The sequence below is a fragment of the Ostrea edulis genome, chromosome 5, assembly GCF_947568905.1.
Source record: "Ostrea edulis chromosome 5, xbOstEdul1.1, whole genome shotgun sequence".
Lineage (NCBI taxonomy): Eukaryota > Metazoa > Mollusca > Bivalvia > Ostreida > Ostreidae > Ostrea > Ostrea edulis.
This window is the reverse complement of record NC_079168.1, coordinates 45,917,046-45,933,855: the sequence shown is the minus strand read 5'-3', so window position 1 is coordinate 45,933,855 and position 16,810 is coordinate 45,917,046. Positions and strand designations below refer to the sequence as shown.

Here is a 16,810-nt window from a genome sequence, read left to right as displayed (position 1 = left end):
TTCAGCCTTTCATCATGCAATTTTTTAAAGACGCTAATCATTATGGAGCGCCAAATTAACATAAACTCAAATAATTGAAGATATCTTCAATTGTTTGAAGATATCATCAATTCAATTATTGCTCTCTTTAATTGAATTAATGCGCGCATTAAATCAATTATTGCTCTCATCAAATGAATTAATGCGCGCTTCAATTCAGTTATTGCTCTCATTAATTGAGTTAATGCGCGCATCAATTGAATTAGTGAGAGCAATAATTGATTTAATGCGCGCATTAATTCAATTATTGCTCTCTTGAATTCAATTGATGCGCGCATTAATTCAATTAATGAGAGCAATAATAGATTTGATGCGCGCATTAATTCAATTATTGCTCTCTTCAATTCATTTGATTAGAGCATTAATTTAGTAGAAATATTGCTCGCAATAATTAATTTAGAGCTCGGTATAAATAATTTGATGATCTCTTTAATTCAATTGAAGATATCTTTAAATCATTTACAATGCTTTTGTATAAGGAATTAATGCGCGCATCAATTCTTTTAAAGAGAGCAACAATTCAATTAAAGATATCATTAATTCAATTGTGGATATGCTGAATTGAAGATATCTTTAATTATATAGTTGCTCTCTCTAAAAGAATTATTGCTCTCTTCAAATGAATTAAAGATATCATTAATTCAATTGAAGAGAGCAATAATTGAATTAATGCGCGCATTAAATCAATTATTGCTCTCATCAAATGAATTAATGCGCGCATCAATTCAATTATTGCTCTCATCAATTGATTTAATGCGCGCATTATATCAATTATTGCTCTCTTCAATTGAATTGTAGCGCGCATCAATTCAATTGTTGATATCAATAATTCATTTGAAGAGATCATTAATTCAATTAAAGCGACAATCAAATCAGCTGAAGAATTAATGCTCTCATCAATTCAATTAATGCGCGCAATAATTCAGAATTGAAGATATCATTAATTATTTGCAATCTGATTAAAACCAGATCCTGAGATTCGCTCACTTAGATCGCTACACTAGGATCTGACGTAATCCCATAGGGGGTCATGTCCGCATGACCTTTCGCTTGGAATATTCATGAGAACTATCAGCCAGTCAGATTGCGCCATACAGACAATGATGGCTATTTAGGCGGTTCCTGGCAATTCGTAAACAAATTGCTGTAATCTCTCTCCCACGAAGTTTATTCCACACTGTAAAGTTGTATATTCTCGCATAACGAATTTTAAACTTTCGCAATAATGCCTAATCTATTCCGTTCATTCAAACAACAAAACGTACGATATGAAATATATCCAAATTAAATTAATTGTGAATTCAGATTTATGTATGAATAGGGACGGGTACGAATTGAATAGTTTTCAAGATGGTTTACTTAAATAACGCGAGGAATATAACGCCAGTCGACGTAAACGATGCATTGTGACGTCGCATATAGCTGCGATATGTTTTCTTTCAAACCAAACAATCGCAGCCATTTTCCTTGAATTGTGAACTCCACGGGATTTTTTAGCGTTTGAATGAAAGAAAACCCGCAGAGAATACAGAAGTTGTTTAAATCGCATGTTTTGACAGGTGTGCAGTCGTCTGTCAAACGCGCAGCCATTTTTTGTTGTTGTGTTTTTTGCATCTCTAACGTAAATAATGACGCAAAGGTTCATGGGAGAAAAATTATCGTTGGTATAAATCGACAGGGTCAATTTGATTGGCTTAACGAAAGGTCATGCGGACGTGAGCCTATATGGGGTTACGTCAGATCCTAGTGTAGCGATCTAAAGTGAGCGGATCTCAGGATCTGGTTTTAATCAGATTGAATTATTTGAAGAGATCTTTAATTCAATTGTTGCGCGCATCAAATGAATTGATGATATCTTCAAATAATTGAAGATATCTTCAATTATTTGAGTTTATGTTAATTTGGCGCTCCATAAATCATTCTATACGATTACTGCTCAGACTTCACCATTTTGATTCATTTATCTAATTAAAGTCAGCTGTTAAATTTTGAATCCGCTACCGCTTCTCTAAACATTTGAGAAGTTGTAACGGATTCAAAACAGCTAAGAACAAGGTACGATTGTCTACATAAAAAAGGCCCAAAAATTTTCTCTCTATAAAATGTGTCTGGAATTAAACTTAATCAGGGTTTTAAGAAAGTAAAATATATGCCAGGTATACTATGTCAACAAAATCAGAATGATATTCCTAAATGGATAGCATTATGACATCACGAACAAGACATTTCCCGCCTTTTTCTCAAAATAAGCCTGAAAACTGTCAAATGTCATACAGATTATTGCTCAGGAAAAGATGTGCGCATTTGTGAGCAAAATGAAAATTATATATATTGTGTATTATTTTAAGATGAAAAACATGCTTGAATATGAATTTGCTCGACGCATGCGCTGTATGTTTTCTGAAAGGAAAACCACATGAATTTGTGGATATTTTCATTGAAAATGGCATTTTTGCAATTTTATGCCAACTTCAAGTTCTTGTCATTTGGCACAAATCATGTTGCTGATCAAATTGAGCGAATTTTGGGTTTGCTAATCTATTCCTTATTTGAATGACAGGGTTTGAGCTCCAAGTGAAATCATCGATATTTTGGGCCAGATGACTTTAGAAACTGTACCTACTTCTTTTAATTTATGTGTCCCATCGTTTTAGAGGCTCGAAAGCTTAAAATAAGTTGTGTAGACATCTTGGATTTATCAAACAGTTGACATATTGCAACTTATGAACCGTAGAACTTTTCGTATGGATGACTCCAAACTAATCTTTTCAAAGTTAATGAGGGGGGGGGGGGGGGGGGTATGTGGATATAAAATATGAACACTATAAAATCTTTAAAAAATCATGAATTTACGCAAAAATAAAGTTCTTGCTAATTAATTTTTTTTACAGTATTGCACATTTTCAAATTTTTGTTGTAAAAATGGCTTGCATATTCAATGTGTTATGGGTCAGTATTAATCCTTAAGGACGTACTGTACATCATCATAATGGCTGACTTTGTTTTAAAATATGGATGAAAATATAAATATCAGCAATATTTGTTTATTCATTTTAATTATCATTGCCTAGCTGAGTAGCTCAGTAGGTTAGCACATCGACTGCTGAATTGTAGATCACAGGTTCGAGTCCAGCAGGGGTTTTAAAATCTTTTAAAGATTTCTTTCTACTAAAACTACATTTTTTGACAAAATAAATGTGAAGGTTTTCAATTTCAAAATATTGTCGCACTTATCCTCCACTTTTCATCCATATCAAATTTCTATGGTGTAGCATACATCCTTAATAACACAGAATTTACTAACAAAGGCAATTAAACAATTGATACGATTTATTTACAATTATTGAAAGAAAATTATAACAATAACAAAGTACGAACTTATGATAGGTGAACAATAAACAATGTCCAATGCCGAGCTGAATCTACATACAAAACAGTCACAAGTCAGCTGTTAATAATCCAATGAAATTCCTAAATAATCTTAGTTCCCAGTAATATAATCCAATGAAATTCCTAAATAGTCTTAGCTCCCAGTAAAATAATCCAATGAAATTCCTAAATAATCTTAGTTCCCAGTAATATAATCCAATGAAATTCCTAAATAATCTTAGTTCCCAGTAATATAATCCAATGAAATTCCTAAATAATCTTAGTTCCCAGAAATATAATCCAATGAAATTCCTAAATAATCTTAGCTCCCAGTAAAATAATCCAACGAAAGTCCTAAATAATCTTAGTTCCCAGTAATATAATCCAATGAAATTCCTAAATAATCTTAGTTCCCAGTAATATAATCCAATGAAATTCCTAAATAATCTTAGTTCCCAGTAATATAATCCAAATTCGTAAAGTGCTTGTCTAACAGAGTTAAACCATCATCAAAATTCAGTGTATTTATAATAAAAATCAGTATATGCACCCAGGGGTGCATGAGCCGAGTTGCATGGGATACATTGTAAAGCCAGGAATGACGTGGTATATTTATAATTGTGAAGAACTAATTTCAGTTTTAAACTTTTCGAGTTACTGTCCAGAAACCATATTTGTCTGAAGTTTTCAATCTATATTCAGTCACTGTGACCTTGACCTTTGTTCTCCAAAATCAATAGGGGCCTTGCTTTGCTGGTATCCAACAATATATCCAAGTTTCATTTGATTCAAATTAAAAAATTTCAAGTTATTCTCCAGAAACCAAAATCCTTTTGGAATTTTAAATCTATTTTCGGTCACTGTGACCTTGACCTTTGACCCATTTTCTCCAAAATCAATAGGGGTCTTCCTTACCTGGTACATAACAATATCTTTAAGTATCATTTGATTCGGATTTAAACTTTCTGAGTTATCATCCGGAAACCAAATATTTCTGAAATTTTCAATTTATATTCGATCACTGTGACCTTGACCTTTGACCTTTTTTCTCCAAAATCAATAGGGGTCTTCCTTACCTGGTACCCAACAATAAATCACAGTTTCATTTGATTAGATTGTAAACTTTTCGAGTTATCATCCGGAAACCAATTGTTGACGCCCAACTGCCCGCCCGCCCGCATCACCAAACCAATAGCCGAGTTCAACTTTGTTGCAACTCGGCTAAAAATGAATCCTCTAGAATATTCAGGAAATATGTAAGTGTTATATCATCTTCCTACTAAAGAAGTAAACATCTAACTCTAGAACAATCTAGGCCACAGGTGTCAATCAAGTACAAGTATTACATAACAAATGAATTCATGCAAACACATACATGTACAAAATGTTTATTTCATTAACAACTGGCCTGAATAATTATCACTGATCAATTAGGAAACTTTAAGATGTTGAGCATACAAAATTGGTTGTATTCTGACTATTTCAACTATATTATCATCAAACCAGCAAGTCACATGCAGTGTGTCAACAGTGAAGTAATACAAACTGTCTTCACACTTTTGTCGTCTATAGATCGAACGAGGATCTTCACACAAAATGGCTTTGATGGCATCCAAAGCTTCATCTGAAGAATGGAGAAACTTCAATTTGAAGTCTGGATTTTCTGCAGTTTTTGAAAATTTTTGCAACTGAAAACTGGCCCTGTCTGTGATTTTTACACTTAATTTGGAAATTGGTGCATCCGAAATCCACTCTGCTGCTTTTACTATAGGTTGTTTATTAACAACTTCTGATGAAGATTCAATATTCAAACTTTGATTGTCACAAGAAACTTTACAATCATAGTTGTCACTAGGATCATTTTCCTCTGATTTGCTTTCTGTTCCACTGTTACTTATTTGGCTCTTTGGTTCTTCAAATGTTGTTCTGTCTGTGGAGGACATGTTTCTTTCTTTCACTTGTTCCATATCAGAAACTAGTAGCTCTGGTTCCTGATTCCCTCTGTTGATTGAATCAGATGACACCTTCACATCTTCCTCTGGAGAACTATTCATACAAGACGGACATGATATAGGTGAATCATACTTGTGGATATATGGTTTGATGTCCAACACTGGTGTCCCATCCAGTAGGTCTATACCACTTAGATGCAATGTGCCTCCTGTATTAAAAAACCAAAAATGTCACATGTCAGCATTACTGCGATACAATAATTTTAGCTCACCTAAACCAAAGGTTTAAAATTTGTCAATTTTCTGTTGTTTTACGTCTCCACTGAGCCATTTTCAAACAAACTTAGTACAAAGCATCCTTTGTTAAAGGGGTTTCATATTTGTTCAAATCAAGGGTCATGTCCCTTTCCAGGGTCATACATGTTCCTTTTCAGGAGTAGAGATAAGAGACTCGTGGGCCACAATGATCACCTGAATAAAAAAACTCTACCTATGAATAAAATCCAAACTTTAATCCCAAATAGTAACATGAAATGAACTCTTTATAAAAGTTATCAATATTAGAATGCTTATTTAAAGAGCAATGCTGCAAAAATGTTCCCGAGATCCTGAGATTCTTAAAGCCTATAGCCAATACTGACACCCTCCCCCTTTTTAAAGTATGTGCATGTACTATTTACTATTACTTGAATTAAGCACCTAAAACCTCAATAAAATTAACTTTTTGTATGTAATCAGAACAACATATTCCTTGACAATAAATAACTGTCTAAAACACTAGCAGTATATGAGAACCACTTTTACAGGAAATTATTCCTGAAAATAAACACAAGCAGTTATAGTCTTGTTTTTTGATCCAACAATTATCGAATTATTCAACCCAATAGATTTACCTCAACGAACAATCATCCCTTATTTTCCATTCTGAACTTCAATTCAATCAAATAGAATCTTTGTTTTAACTAAACTGTTGCTTTGATTTTACAGGTCTTAAAAATACTTTTTATTAAAAAGATTGTTTAAAAAGATATTTTCTATTACTGAGAACTGCTCTGAAGCGTGGAGTTGGTGTTATCTCCCAAAAAGTGTCAGCGTATTGTTTTGAATGACTCGTCCAATCAGAAAGTAGTAGGCAGAGTCAAGGAATCACTGTTCAGTTTTATTTCTTTTTTAATACAGCTGTAGATTTAGCAAGTGTTACGGTCAGGTTAAGTTTTTTGATGAATCAATGAAAGACAAATTAAACAGCTGTTGATTAACATATTCTAACTGCATTTATATTTATTTATATATCTATTCATTTCTTATTGAAAATACTTTTTTTTTTTATTAGAATATGCTTACCAAAGTAAAAAAAAATCATGCATGTCTATCACTAATAATAAATGAAAATAGCAGTTATATCTTTAATAACTATGTGTGTTTCTTTTTATTTACTGGTGTTTAATTGTTTTTAGCTCAGTGGCTCAAGAGAAGAAGACATCCTAATTATCTCCCCTTGAAAAGGAATACAGTTTTTTTATTTGTGTAAGTCCCTACACTCAAGGATGCTTTGTACACACTTTGGTTGAAATTGGTGCAGTTTATGAGAAAAAAATTAATCATATGCAAAAGTTAAAGACAATGGCAGATGATGAACAAATTTTGATAAGAAAACATCAAGTGTTCAGAACCTTTAGCTCAGGTGAGCTAAAACGGGTGAGCAATAAATCTTGTAGTCTAGTGAGCTGCAATTCTGCAGTTGATCCAGATCTTATGATTTTCCCACCTCAAAAATGTATTACAACTATATGCTGATATGTGTTATAAAAGTGAATTAGAAATGGTGAATTTCACGAGATGCACGCCTTTGAGAGAAGAATGCATGATCAATATGAAAATAAAAAGCAATACCTGAGATATTTTCAAGTTTTGCTAGTGTCAATCCAATTGCATTTGGTCGATATGGAGACCTTGTGGAAAACAGACCAACCCTTTTTCCATTTAGTCTTGGAGGTTTCACTTTTGCTTTCACATATTCTGTAGTGTTCTTATGAAAAACAAATATTACCCTAAAAAATACACAGATAACACTCAAACATGACCATGGATACAGACAAATAAACATTTTTGCATCACTTTTCAGTTAAACAGAATTACTTACAAATCTTATTGTATTTCTGATATATTGTAGATTTTAAAAATTATAAATGTAATAAAAAGTATATGATTGTCAAGCATGAAAGTAAAAACAAACAAGAGGCCCATGGGCCACATCGCTCACCTGAATCACCTTCGCTCATATTAAAAGATTTTCCCTATATATTCGTATGTAAAACTTTGATGCGTATTGTGACTCCAACCTACTACCATTTTTTTCAAAATTGAATCTGGACTATGTCAGGAAGCTTTCATGTGAATGTAAACTTTTCTGGCCCAATGATTTTTCATCAGATTGTCTGAAGACTTTTAATGATTTTCCCTATATATTTGTAAAAATTTATCCACTATTGTCGCCTAATCTTACCCCCGGGGGCCATGATTTTCACAACCTTGAATCTGCACTATGTCAGGAAGCTTTCATGTAAATCTCAGCTTTTTTGGCTCAGTGGTTCTTGAGAAGAAGATTTTTCCTATATATTTGTATGTAAAATATGATTCCCTATTGTGGCCCCATCCAACCCCCGGGGGTCATGATTTTAACAAACTTGAATCTGCACTATGTCAGGAAGCTTTCAAGTAAATTTCAGCTTTTTGGGCCCTGTGGTTCTTGAGAAGAAGATTTTAAAATGACCTCACCCTAATTTTGCATTTTTGTAATTATCTTCCCTTTGAAAAGGACATGGTACTTCATTTCAACAAACTTGAAAGCCCTTCACCCAAGGATGCTTTTGGCCAAGTTTTGTTGAAATTGGCCCAGTGGTTCTGGAGAAGAAATCGAAAATGTAAAAAGTTTACAGACAGACGGACAGACAGACGATGGACAACAAACGATCAGAAAAGCTCACTTGAGCTTTCAGCTCAGGTGAGCTAAAAATCTTCAAATGAAACATGTACTAAGCTATTGTGCAGACAGTAGTGTAGATGAATAATTTTTAAACTAACCACACATGGGAAAATTCTTCCAGGCCCTCCAAAGAATGCTCTGGATTTGTGAAAATGGACTTTTCTATTTTAAGTGAACCTCGGGCAAAAGGACACACTGTGGGCTGACGAGGTGTTCCATTCTTAAATGCAAATAAGGAATTTATGTAACCTATTGGTTTCACTTCCATACCTGTAAAACAAAATATGCCCCATTATATAAAATGCTAACAAAAATAAGTATATTATATGATTTCAATGAATCAACACATGTAGGCCAAAGTAGAAAATCTGGTCGGTAACAATATAAAATTATGCAAAAATATTAAGAATTTTTGTTTTGTTTGATTTGTATGAAATTACAAGAGATCGCTAAGCTTTGGGAGATTTCTCAAAATCTTGAACAAACACATTTATCAGATGCCTATAATTTCCAACGTACATCTTATGCAGAGTCAATTTTGGGTTACCCATGTATGTAACATACATTGTAAGGTGTTTGTAATATTGTCAATCTCTACCCAGAGTTATCATTCCTAACACTCGCTGTATATCATGCATTGGATAGAAGTGGATAATTCACATCCAATCTTACTATAATTTACACTTACGGTACCTATATGTTACATATATCTAAAATAAGATTAAATTAGGCTTGGGTTGATGAACCTGGTTGGTTTCCACGTACGTCTATGTTACACTGAGATGTATCACAAGTTAAGAACTCTCTCAGATAACCAAGTATTGCATGCATAAACTTTCAGTTAAAAATACTGTCTATGTAATTGTGTATGCTTCTCTGGGTAGAAGTGGATATTTTACAGAAACCAATTGTCCCATAGCACCGTCTCCTGTTTACCTCTGCAGCACATTATAGTCTACAGACACAGTCTTATTAAGTTTTTTCATGACTTTGTGGATAGGGATGTTTTGCATTGGTTTATAACAATTAATTTAAATATGTGAGGTATGTACTATGTGCTTGTTTTGTTAGTATTGTATATGTTGCTTTTGATGGAAGTGGATATATCACTACTGAAATAATTTTGTCCTATAGCACTGTCTCTTGTTAGATTCTGTATCATATTATAACTAACAAAACAAAATATTGCGTTACATACGCATTTCAATTTTAGCAGAGTCTGTAAGCAACATATGACACCCCCCTATTCATTATGGGTATTGAGTATGTCCACTGCATATATGAACATTACATTTGTGTACTGGAACTCAGTCCTGTATTGTTTTTGTGATTTGAACCATTATGTGTCGAGTGTTATACAATGCCTGTTTGGGCCTTAATTCGGAACATATCATATCATATACCTCTGTCAATGTCTACAGGGTTTTTCACGATTCTGTAAAATGGCTAAAATGCTTAAATAAAATATGGTTTCAACTTCAGTTGCAAAAATGTACGTGAGTAAGTCAATAATAAAGCAGATGTCACTGACATTGTCAGTTTTTGAAACACGGATATTGTTCGATTGCATTGTATATATATAGACATCCAATGTACAATAAGTTGCTTGCCCTACATTTTACAAACTAGGTCTTAGTTTTATTTTTGCTAACCGTGAAAAAGTAGATTTACACGTAGAATACGAGACATCAAGTTGACAGAGGTACATGTATGTGAGTGAAAGAACGATAACTCTGGATAGAGCTTGTTCTCAAATCAGTACATGAATGTAATTTTCATAATTTGTCATTATGATTACTAAATATTGTAATGATCCTCAATAGTGAATTAGGGGGCCTAGTATGCATCTGATCTTTAATTAGGGCAGTGAAAACAAGTAGAAACTTTATATATATCAAAATTAAACATGTAAAATCTGATAGGCCTAGATTAGAAAATATCCGGGACGTTTCGCATCGCAAACGAGCGCGAACCGTCCTACAGCGTATCGCTTCCGACGTCATGTCTTTCAAGGCGAAAAATTCCAAAATCCATATTTAGAAACTTGTATTTATATACTAGGCCTATAGGTTAGTAAAAGTTCGTAGTCACACTCACTCTCAACAAGTGCTTCGTCTATAAAACGTTCCAGTGACAATGAATGTGGAATGAAGTCAGTGTCAGAAAAGTGCATAGCAACAACGATATCAATATCAATTTTTTTTTTTTAAATTCTCAAAATTATGTAGTGGTGGTTGTTAATTCAAGAACCATCTATTTGCTATGTGAAAAGGTATGTTATCGTTGTCAAATATCTGAACTGGGAACAGTATTTTTATTGATGTTGCAGTTTGTTTACATCGTAGTTCGAATTACCTCTGTATGCATATTAAATATTGTTCGCGGGGGCACTTGTTGTGGGTGTAAAATAAATGCAAAAACTTCACAATCCCTGTCGTGTAATTGTATTTCGTCTTTCCTTTTCATAAATAGGTAATGGTCACAAAACATTTGATTTTCGTATACATAACGAGGCCCAGTATAGTAGTACTAAGTACAATGATTTAGCGACAGGGATTTTGCACAATCTAAGCAAACTGACCAGTATATATAGCCTATTATACTAGGCCTATATATACCAGTTTGCTTAGATTGTGTCAAAACCCTGTGGATTTAGCTATACCTTTCTGAAGCAATCAAAAATGAATAATAATTTAAGAGCCAAACAAAAATTAATTATATAGTTATTAGTATCTGTCATCACTTATCAATTCAAACAATCCAAAATATACATGCATGAAATTTTGCATCTGTTTATGTCTTTACCTACCTACCCATGTCTACCTATATCTTATCCAAATGCAAGTACTTCGCTAGTCCCAGTATATTTGGCTCTATTTCAGAATCATGCAGATCTATATATTATAACATTAATACTTTGTCTGGTGTGGCAGTATAGATAATTTATTAGGTGTTCCTTCCATATTTTGCCTTTTTTTTTTTTTTTTTTAAAGAGAGTTCACTGTTTTTACTTTTATAACATATTGTTTGATAATTCATTCCAAGTATCTACAACTGTTTTTGTGAAGTATAGTATTTCACAATATCAAAATTTGCTCTTCTTATGGTTAGTTTTATGGAGCGCCAAATTAACATAAACTCAAATAATTGAAGATATCTTCAATTATTTGAAGATATCATCAATTCAATTATTGCTCTCTTTAATTGAATTAATGCGCACATTAAATCAATTATTGCTCTCATCAAATGAATTAATGCACGCTTCAATTCAATTATTGCTCTCTTCAATTCAATTGATGCGTGCATTAATTCAAATAATGAGAGCAATAATAGATTTGATGCGCGCATTAATTCAATTATTGCTCTCTTCAATTCAATTGATGCGCGCATTAATTCAAATAATGAGAACAATAATAGATTTGATGCGCGCATTAATTCAATTATTGCTCTCTTCAATTCATTTGATGAGAGCATCAATTTAGTAGAATTATTGCTCGCAATAATTAATTTAGAGCTCGGTATAAATAATTTGATGATCTCTTTAATTCTATTGAAGATATCTTTAAATCATTTACAATGCTTTTGTATAATGAATTAATGTGTGCATCAATTCTTTTAAAGAGAGCAACAATTCAATTAAAGATATCATTAATTCAATTGTGGATATGTTGAATTGAAGATATCTTTAATTATATAGTTGCTCTCTTTAAAAGAATTATTGCTCTCTTCAAATGAATTAAAGATATCATTAATTCAATTGAAGAGAGCAATAATTGAATTAATGCGCGCATTAAATCAATTATTGCTCTCATCAAATGAATTAATGCGCGCATCAATTCAATTATTGCTCTCATCAATTGATTTAATGCCCGCATTATATCAGCTATTGCTCTCTTCAATTGAATTGTAGCGCGCATCAATTCAATTGTTGATATCATTAATTCATTTGAAGAGATCATTAATTCAATTAAAGCGCGCATCAATTCAGCTGAATAATTAATGCTATCATCAATTCAATTAATGCGCGCAATAATTCAGAATTGAAGATATCATTAATTATTTGAAGAGATCTTTAATTCAATTGTTGCACGCATCAAATGAATTGATGATATCTTCAAATAATTGAAGATATCTTCAATTATTCGAGTTTATGTTAATTTAGCGCTCCATATAGTTTCTTTGAGTGAACTCTTGTTAATGATAGATTGATTTTAAAAACTTCACTGCATACATCGATGTTAATATTCTTTATGATTCCTTATAGAACTTAATTGCTTTTACATTGTACTTTAAAGTACAATTAACACATCCACGTGTGACAACCCAACAATCATAATCAATAAGGTACACATTGATTAACACACACACAAAAAAAAATATCAATCAATCAATAAAAGGGTAATTGACATGTATTAATAAATTAATTAACTATTTAATCCATGAGCTCGCTATCCTAATCAGAGAAATGCCCATGTAAGGGAAACACTGTATCAATTTCCTCATCAATTTCTTGGCACTGTTGACGGATGTTTGACATTTTAGGTATTGATAGAACAGCAATGGAATACATTTTCACAGTACAGCATGAGTTATTTCCCCCTGAATACAGGGGGCGCATAACATGTTGTGGTCCTCAAATGATTACATCATTGTAAGGAATAGAGAATTTACTATTCCCAAATATAATTATAAGTGCTAGTTTAGGAATTTTTGTAAAAATTAAAAATTAAGTGTAATTACTAACAAATGATATGACTGTATAATACGCAACTTCTGAGATATCAGCTCTTCTGTGATGGAGGTACATTCAGAGTTCTGTTGAACGCTAGGGTGGGTACAAGATGTATACATATACTCTAGACTAGCTATGTAAATACGGATAAAAGTAATGAAAGTGTAAATATATATGAGCTGTTTGTATACATTAAACTGACCATATCAAGAATAATATTTGTTTGGATTTGGCCATTAAATTTTTTATTTCCTCCCCTGCACTAGTGATATTTTAATCAAAGAAAAATGGTGCTTATCAATTTTTTTTTTGTTTGAGCTAATTTATTATTAAATACTGATAAACTTACTAATATTGTGTGCATGACAGTCCCTACAGATTGGGTGGTTGCATAATGTCTGATAATGGCCTTAAGGCAATATATGAAGGCAGCAATAAGCAATTGTACCCACCGCGTGTGAACGATATGTTTTGTGTCTCACTGTGCGTAAGAGTTCCACAAAGGGAAAGAACTATTGGGCAACTCGGAAATTGCGTATTATTTTGGTCATTGATTATATTTATGTGTCCTTTGTGTTGTAGCGGTCAGCTGGGTTCGATCGCCGATGGCCAGTTAGCTAAGTTGCTAGAGCACCTGACTAGAGATTCAAGGGAGCCGGGTTCAAATTCCGGTCTGATTTGTTGCATTTTCTCCCTTCCTGTTACATTTGGTGCCGTGGGCCAGCCCCTGGAATTCTGCCAGGGGATTAAGATCCCTAAGGTTGATGTCTTCAAGTGTGAAGACATTTAAGAAGGGAGGAGTGTAGCGGTCAGACGGGTTCGATCATCAGTGGTCAGATAGTTCAGTTGGTAGAGAGATTCAGGGGTCACGGGTTCGAATCCCAGTCTGGTCTGCTGCATTTTCTCCCATCCTGTTACATTTGTTGCCGTAGACCAGCCCCTGGAACTGATAGGTGAAAATGCCTGCCAGGGGATTAAGATCCTGGGTTGATGTCTTCAAGTGTGAAGACAATTAAGGAGGGAGGAATGTAGCGCGGTCAGCCGGGTTTGATCACCGGTGGCCAGTCAGCTCAGTTGGTAGTGCACCTAACTAGAGATTCAGGGGGACTGGGTTCGAATCCCAGTCTGGTCTGTTGCAATTTCTCTCTTCCTGTTATAGTGTGATTTTTCAGAGTTCTTGGCATCTTTAAATCATTATAAGTATGTCTTTAGCATATCAGCAATTTTTAATTATCCTTTTTATACGCTTGTCTTTAGACGGGACGTATTATGGTACAGCGATGTCTGTACGTCTTTCCGTCCGTTCGGGGTTTTCTCTTTATAATTTCATTTCCCTTTCACATATCATGCTGAAACGTGCTGTGTAGCTTCTTTGTGGATCACTCTAGATCATACTGCAATTTTGATCCATTTCGACCTTTTTTCCAGGAGTTTTGCCCCTTTATTTAGAAATAATTATTATATGGAGGGTACATAATTTGTCCACCCTACTCCTCCCACAGTTTTCAAGTGAGAGCCTTCTTATTTTGTGGAGTGTTTGTATGGGTATTGAAGATGTGCATGTGGGATGGATTTTGATTTTCTACAATTTTTAAGAAAATTACAGGTTGTTGAACTTAGTCTATTTGGAAATTAATATTCTATGGAGGGTGCATAATTTGTCCACCCAACTCCTCCCACAGTTTTCAAGTGAGGACCATCTTATTTTGTGGAATGTTTGTATGGGTATTGAAGATGTCCATCTGGGGAAGGATTTTGATTTTCTTCCACTTTTGAAAAAAATTACAAGTTGTTGAACTTGGTCCATTTTGAGGAAATCTAGATTTTTAAGTTAATACCCTTTGTTCATATGAAAGTTTGTCACAGCCTCATGATGGCTGATAATACCTGAAGCAAAGTTATGCAAATTATAGCACAAGAAAAACACCCAATGTAAGCATTTCACGGGCGTATTATGTACCGTTTGCGGTACTCTTGTTATAAATTATTTCACGACCAGAACACAATAAATATGCCAGTACATATATTGTGACGTCATGGATAATATACAACAATGATCTGGAAAAAAGTACGGGAAAATCATAGGTAATTATAAAAGACTATTAAGTTTTGGCTTTAGAATACAAATAAAATGTTTTTCTTTTTCCCGTCTCCGAATAGCACTGGCACATCTGAGTTTATAAAATGGGAAAATGTTAAATCGTTTTTTACCACACGTTTCCAGGTGTCTGTATTCAGGTGTACTGATGTGCTGCTTATATGTACACGGGCATGGAGAGTGTTGCCAGTTTCGCCAATGCTTGAAATGTGAAAGATATAATAAACTTAGATCGATATCCATTTCTTTTGAAAATTTCGTAAACAATAATATACCGCAATCTTTGTTTACAAAACAAATAAGAAACTCTCTAAAATGAGCTTCTGTAGTAATGTATAACCTTAATTTTTATGAGAAGTCTTTTAAACACATTAGACAGTAGGTTTTGAACATTAAAAGTGAATAACAAAATTTTGGAGAAAATTGTGATTGAATCAGTCCCTTTAAAGTGCCAGTCCATGTAAACTGCATAGCTATTCACAGATTTATGTCTATCAGGTAAAGACAATGAACAAACATTAAAACATTAAACAATTATTTATTTTTTCAAACAATAAAAGCACAATTAAATGGATAACTTTTTTTAAAAAGTAAACATTATTGTTATGATATTATTGTAATATATAATATTTTTGGTAAGTCGATCAACATTAAAATTGGAAGCATATTATCTAAAAGACTGCTTTCCCCATTGCTATATATTGCATCCCTTGCACTTTGCTCACTATGTTTCTTACTTCTATCCATATAACTTCTAGCTGTTTTGATATCAATAATAGGATTATAAGGCCTGATATATTAGCTAGAGTATATATCTGTCATAACTTTCACCAGAACTAAGATTGCTTTGTTCAAGTAACTATTTTCTTTATTTTTATTGCTGCTGGCAATAAAAAGGGAAATGAAATTTCCTTGAAATTTCATTTCAAGGGAAATGAAATATCATGTCAATAGTTTAGCAAAATCATCAAACTTAAGGTATCCAATTCATACCCCCCCCCCCTTTTTTTTCTCTAGAATTAATTGTCATGTCATACAAAACTTAGTATCAAATGAAGGATGATTAAGATATACAGTGATTCACCAAAAGAATTGTTATAGAAATTAACATTATAATCCCTTTGAGAAAAACACATTTCTGAGATATAAAGTCAATTAAAATGTAATTTCCAAAGAAGCTCATGGTGAATAGATTCCTACTACCAATGATCTTTCAAAATATGCAAGGAAAGGAAAAATAAAGGGATCACCACACAAATTATGAAAATATTTATTTTTTTCCACACCTCTACTCTCTTTGCCATCTTAATTTATTTCACTAAGATTTAGTTATATTGTTTTCACAAAAGATTAGTGCTACAGATATTGACTTTTTGTGAAAATAAATGCTTTCATGGATCGGATACCTTAACGAGTTACCATTAATTAAGAGAAAATTATTCAGGAACTATATTATGTGAAAATTCTAAAGCTTTAACATACATTTTGTGTATTATCTCTATATACATACCTAATAGATTGCATTTTTGTGAAGGTCTTGCTAAATTCCATGTCTGAATTTATTAAGTATGGTGGCCGAAGAGAAGATCTTGCAAATATAAATTTTAAGATATTTTGTCAGTGATTGCTATCTT

At 33.1% G+C, this 16,810-nt stretch overlaps 1 protein-coding gene across 3 annotated transcripts; it reads right to left on the bottom strand.

Moving 5' to 3' along the window:
- Positions 1 to 3,354: 3,354 nt before the first annotated feature.
- On the bottom strand, positions 3,355 to 16,761 carry LOC125650342 (tRNA (adenine(37)-N6)-methyltransferase-like). 3 transcript variants are annotated; one of them, XM_048878555.2, is made up of 5 exons: positions 16,687 to 16,761; positions 15,290 to 15,377; positions 8,445 to 8,616; positions 7,254 to 7,411; positions 3,355 to 5,569 (listed from the first exon to the last, which is right to left on the bottom strand). In XM_048878555.2, the coding sequence occupies exons 3-5, from the start codon at positions 8,612 to 8,614 to the stop codon at positions 4,839 to 4,841; spliced, it is 1,059 nt and encodes a 352-aa protein (XP_048734512.2). In that variant the 5' UTR covers positions 8,615 to 8,616; positions 15,290 to 15,377; positions 16,687 to 16,761; the 3' UTR covers positions 3,355 to 4,838. The 3 variants fall into 3 exon arrangements, with proteins under 3 accessions (XP_048734512.2, XP_048734509.2, XP_048734511.2); XM_048878552.2 differs by lacking the exon at positions 16,687 to 16,761 and having other exon boundaries at positions 15,290 to 15,434; XM_048878554.2 differs by lacking the exons at positions 15,290 to 15,377; positions 16,687 to 16,761 and adding an exon at positions 10,444 to 10,606.
- Positions 16,762 to 16,810: the final 49 nt, after the last annotated feature.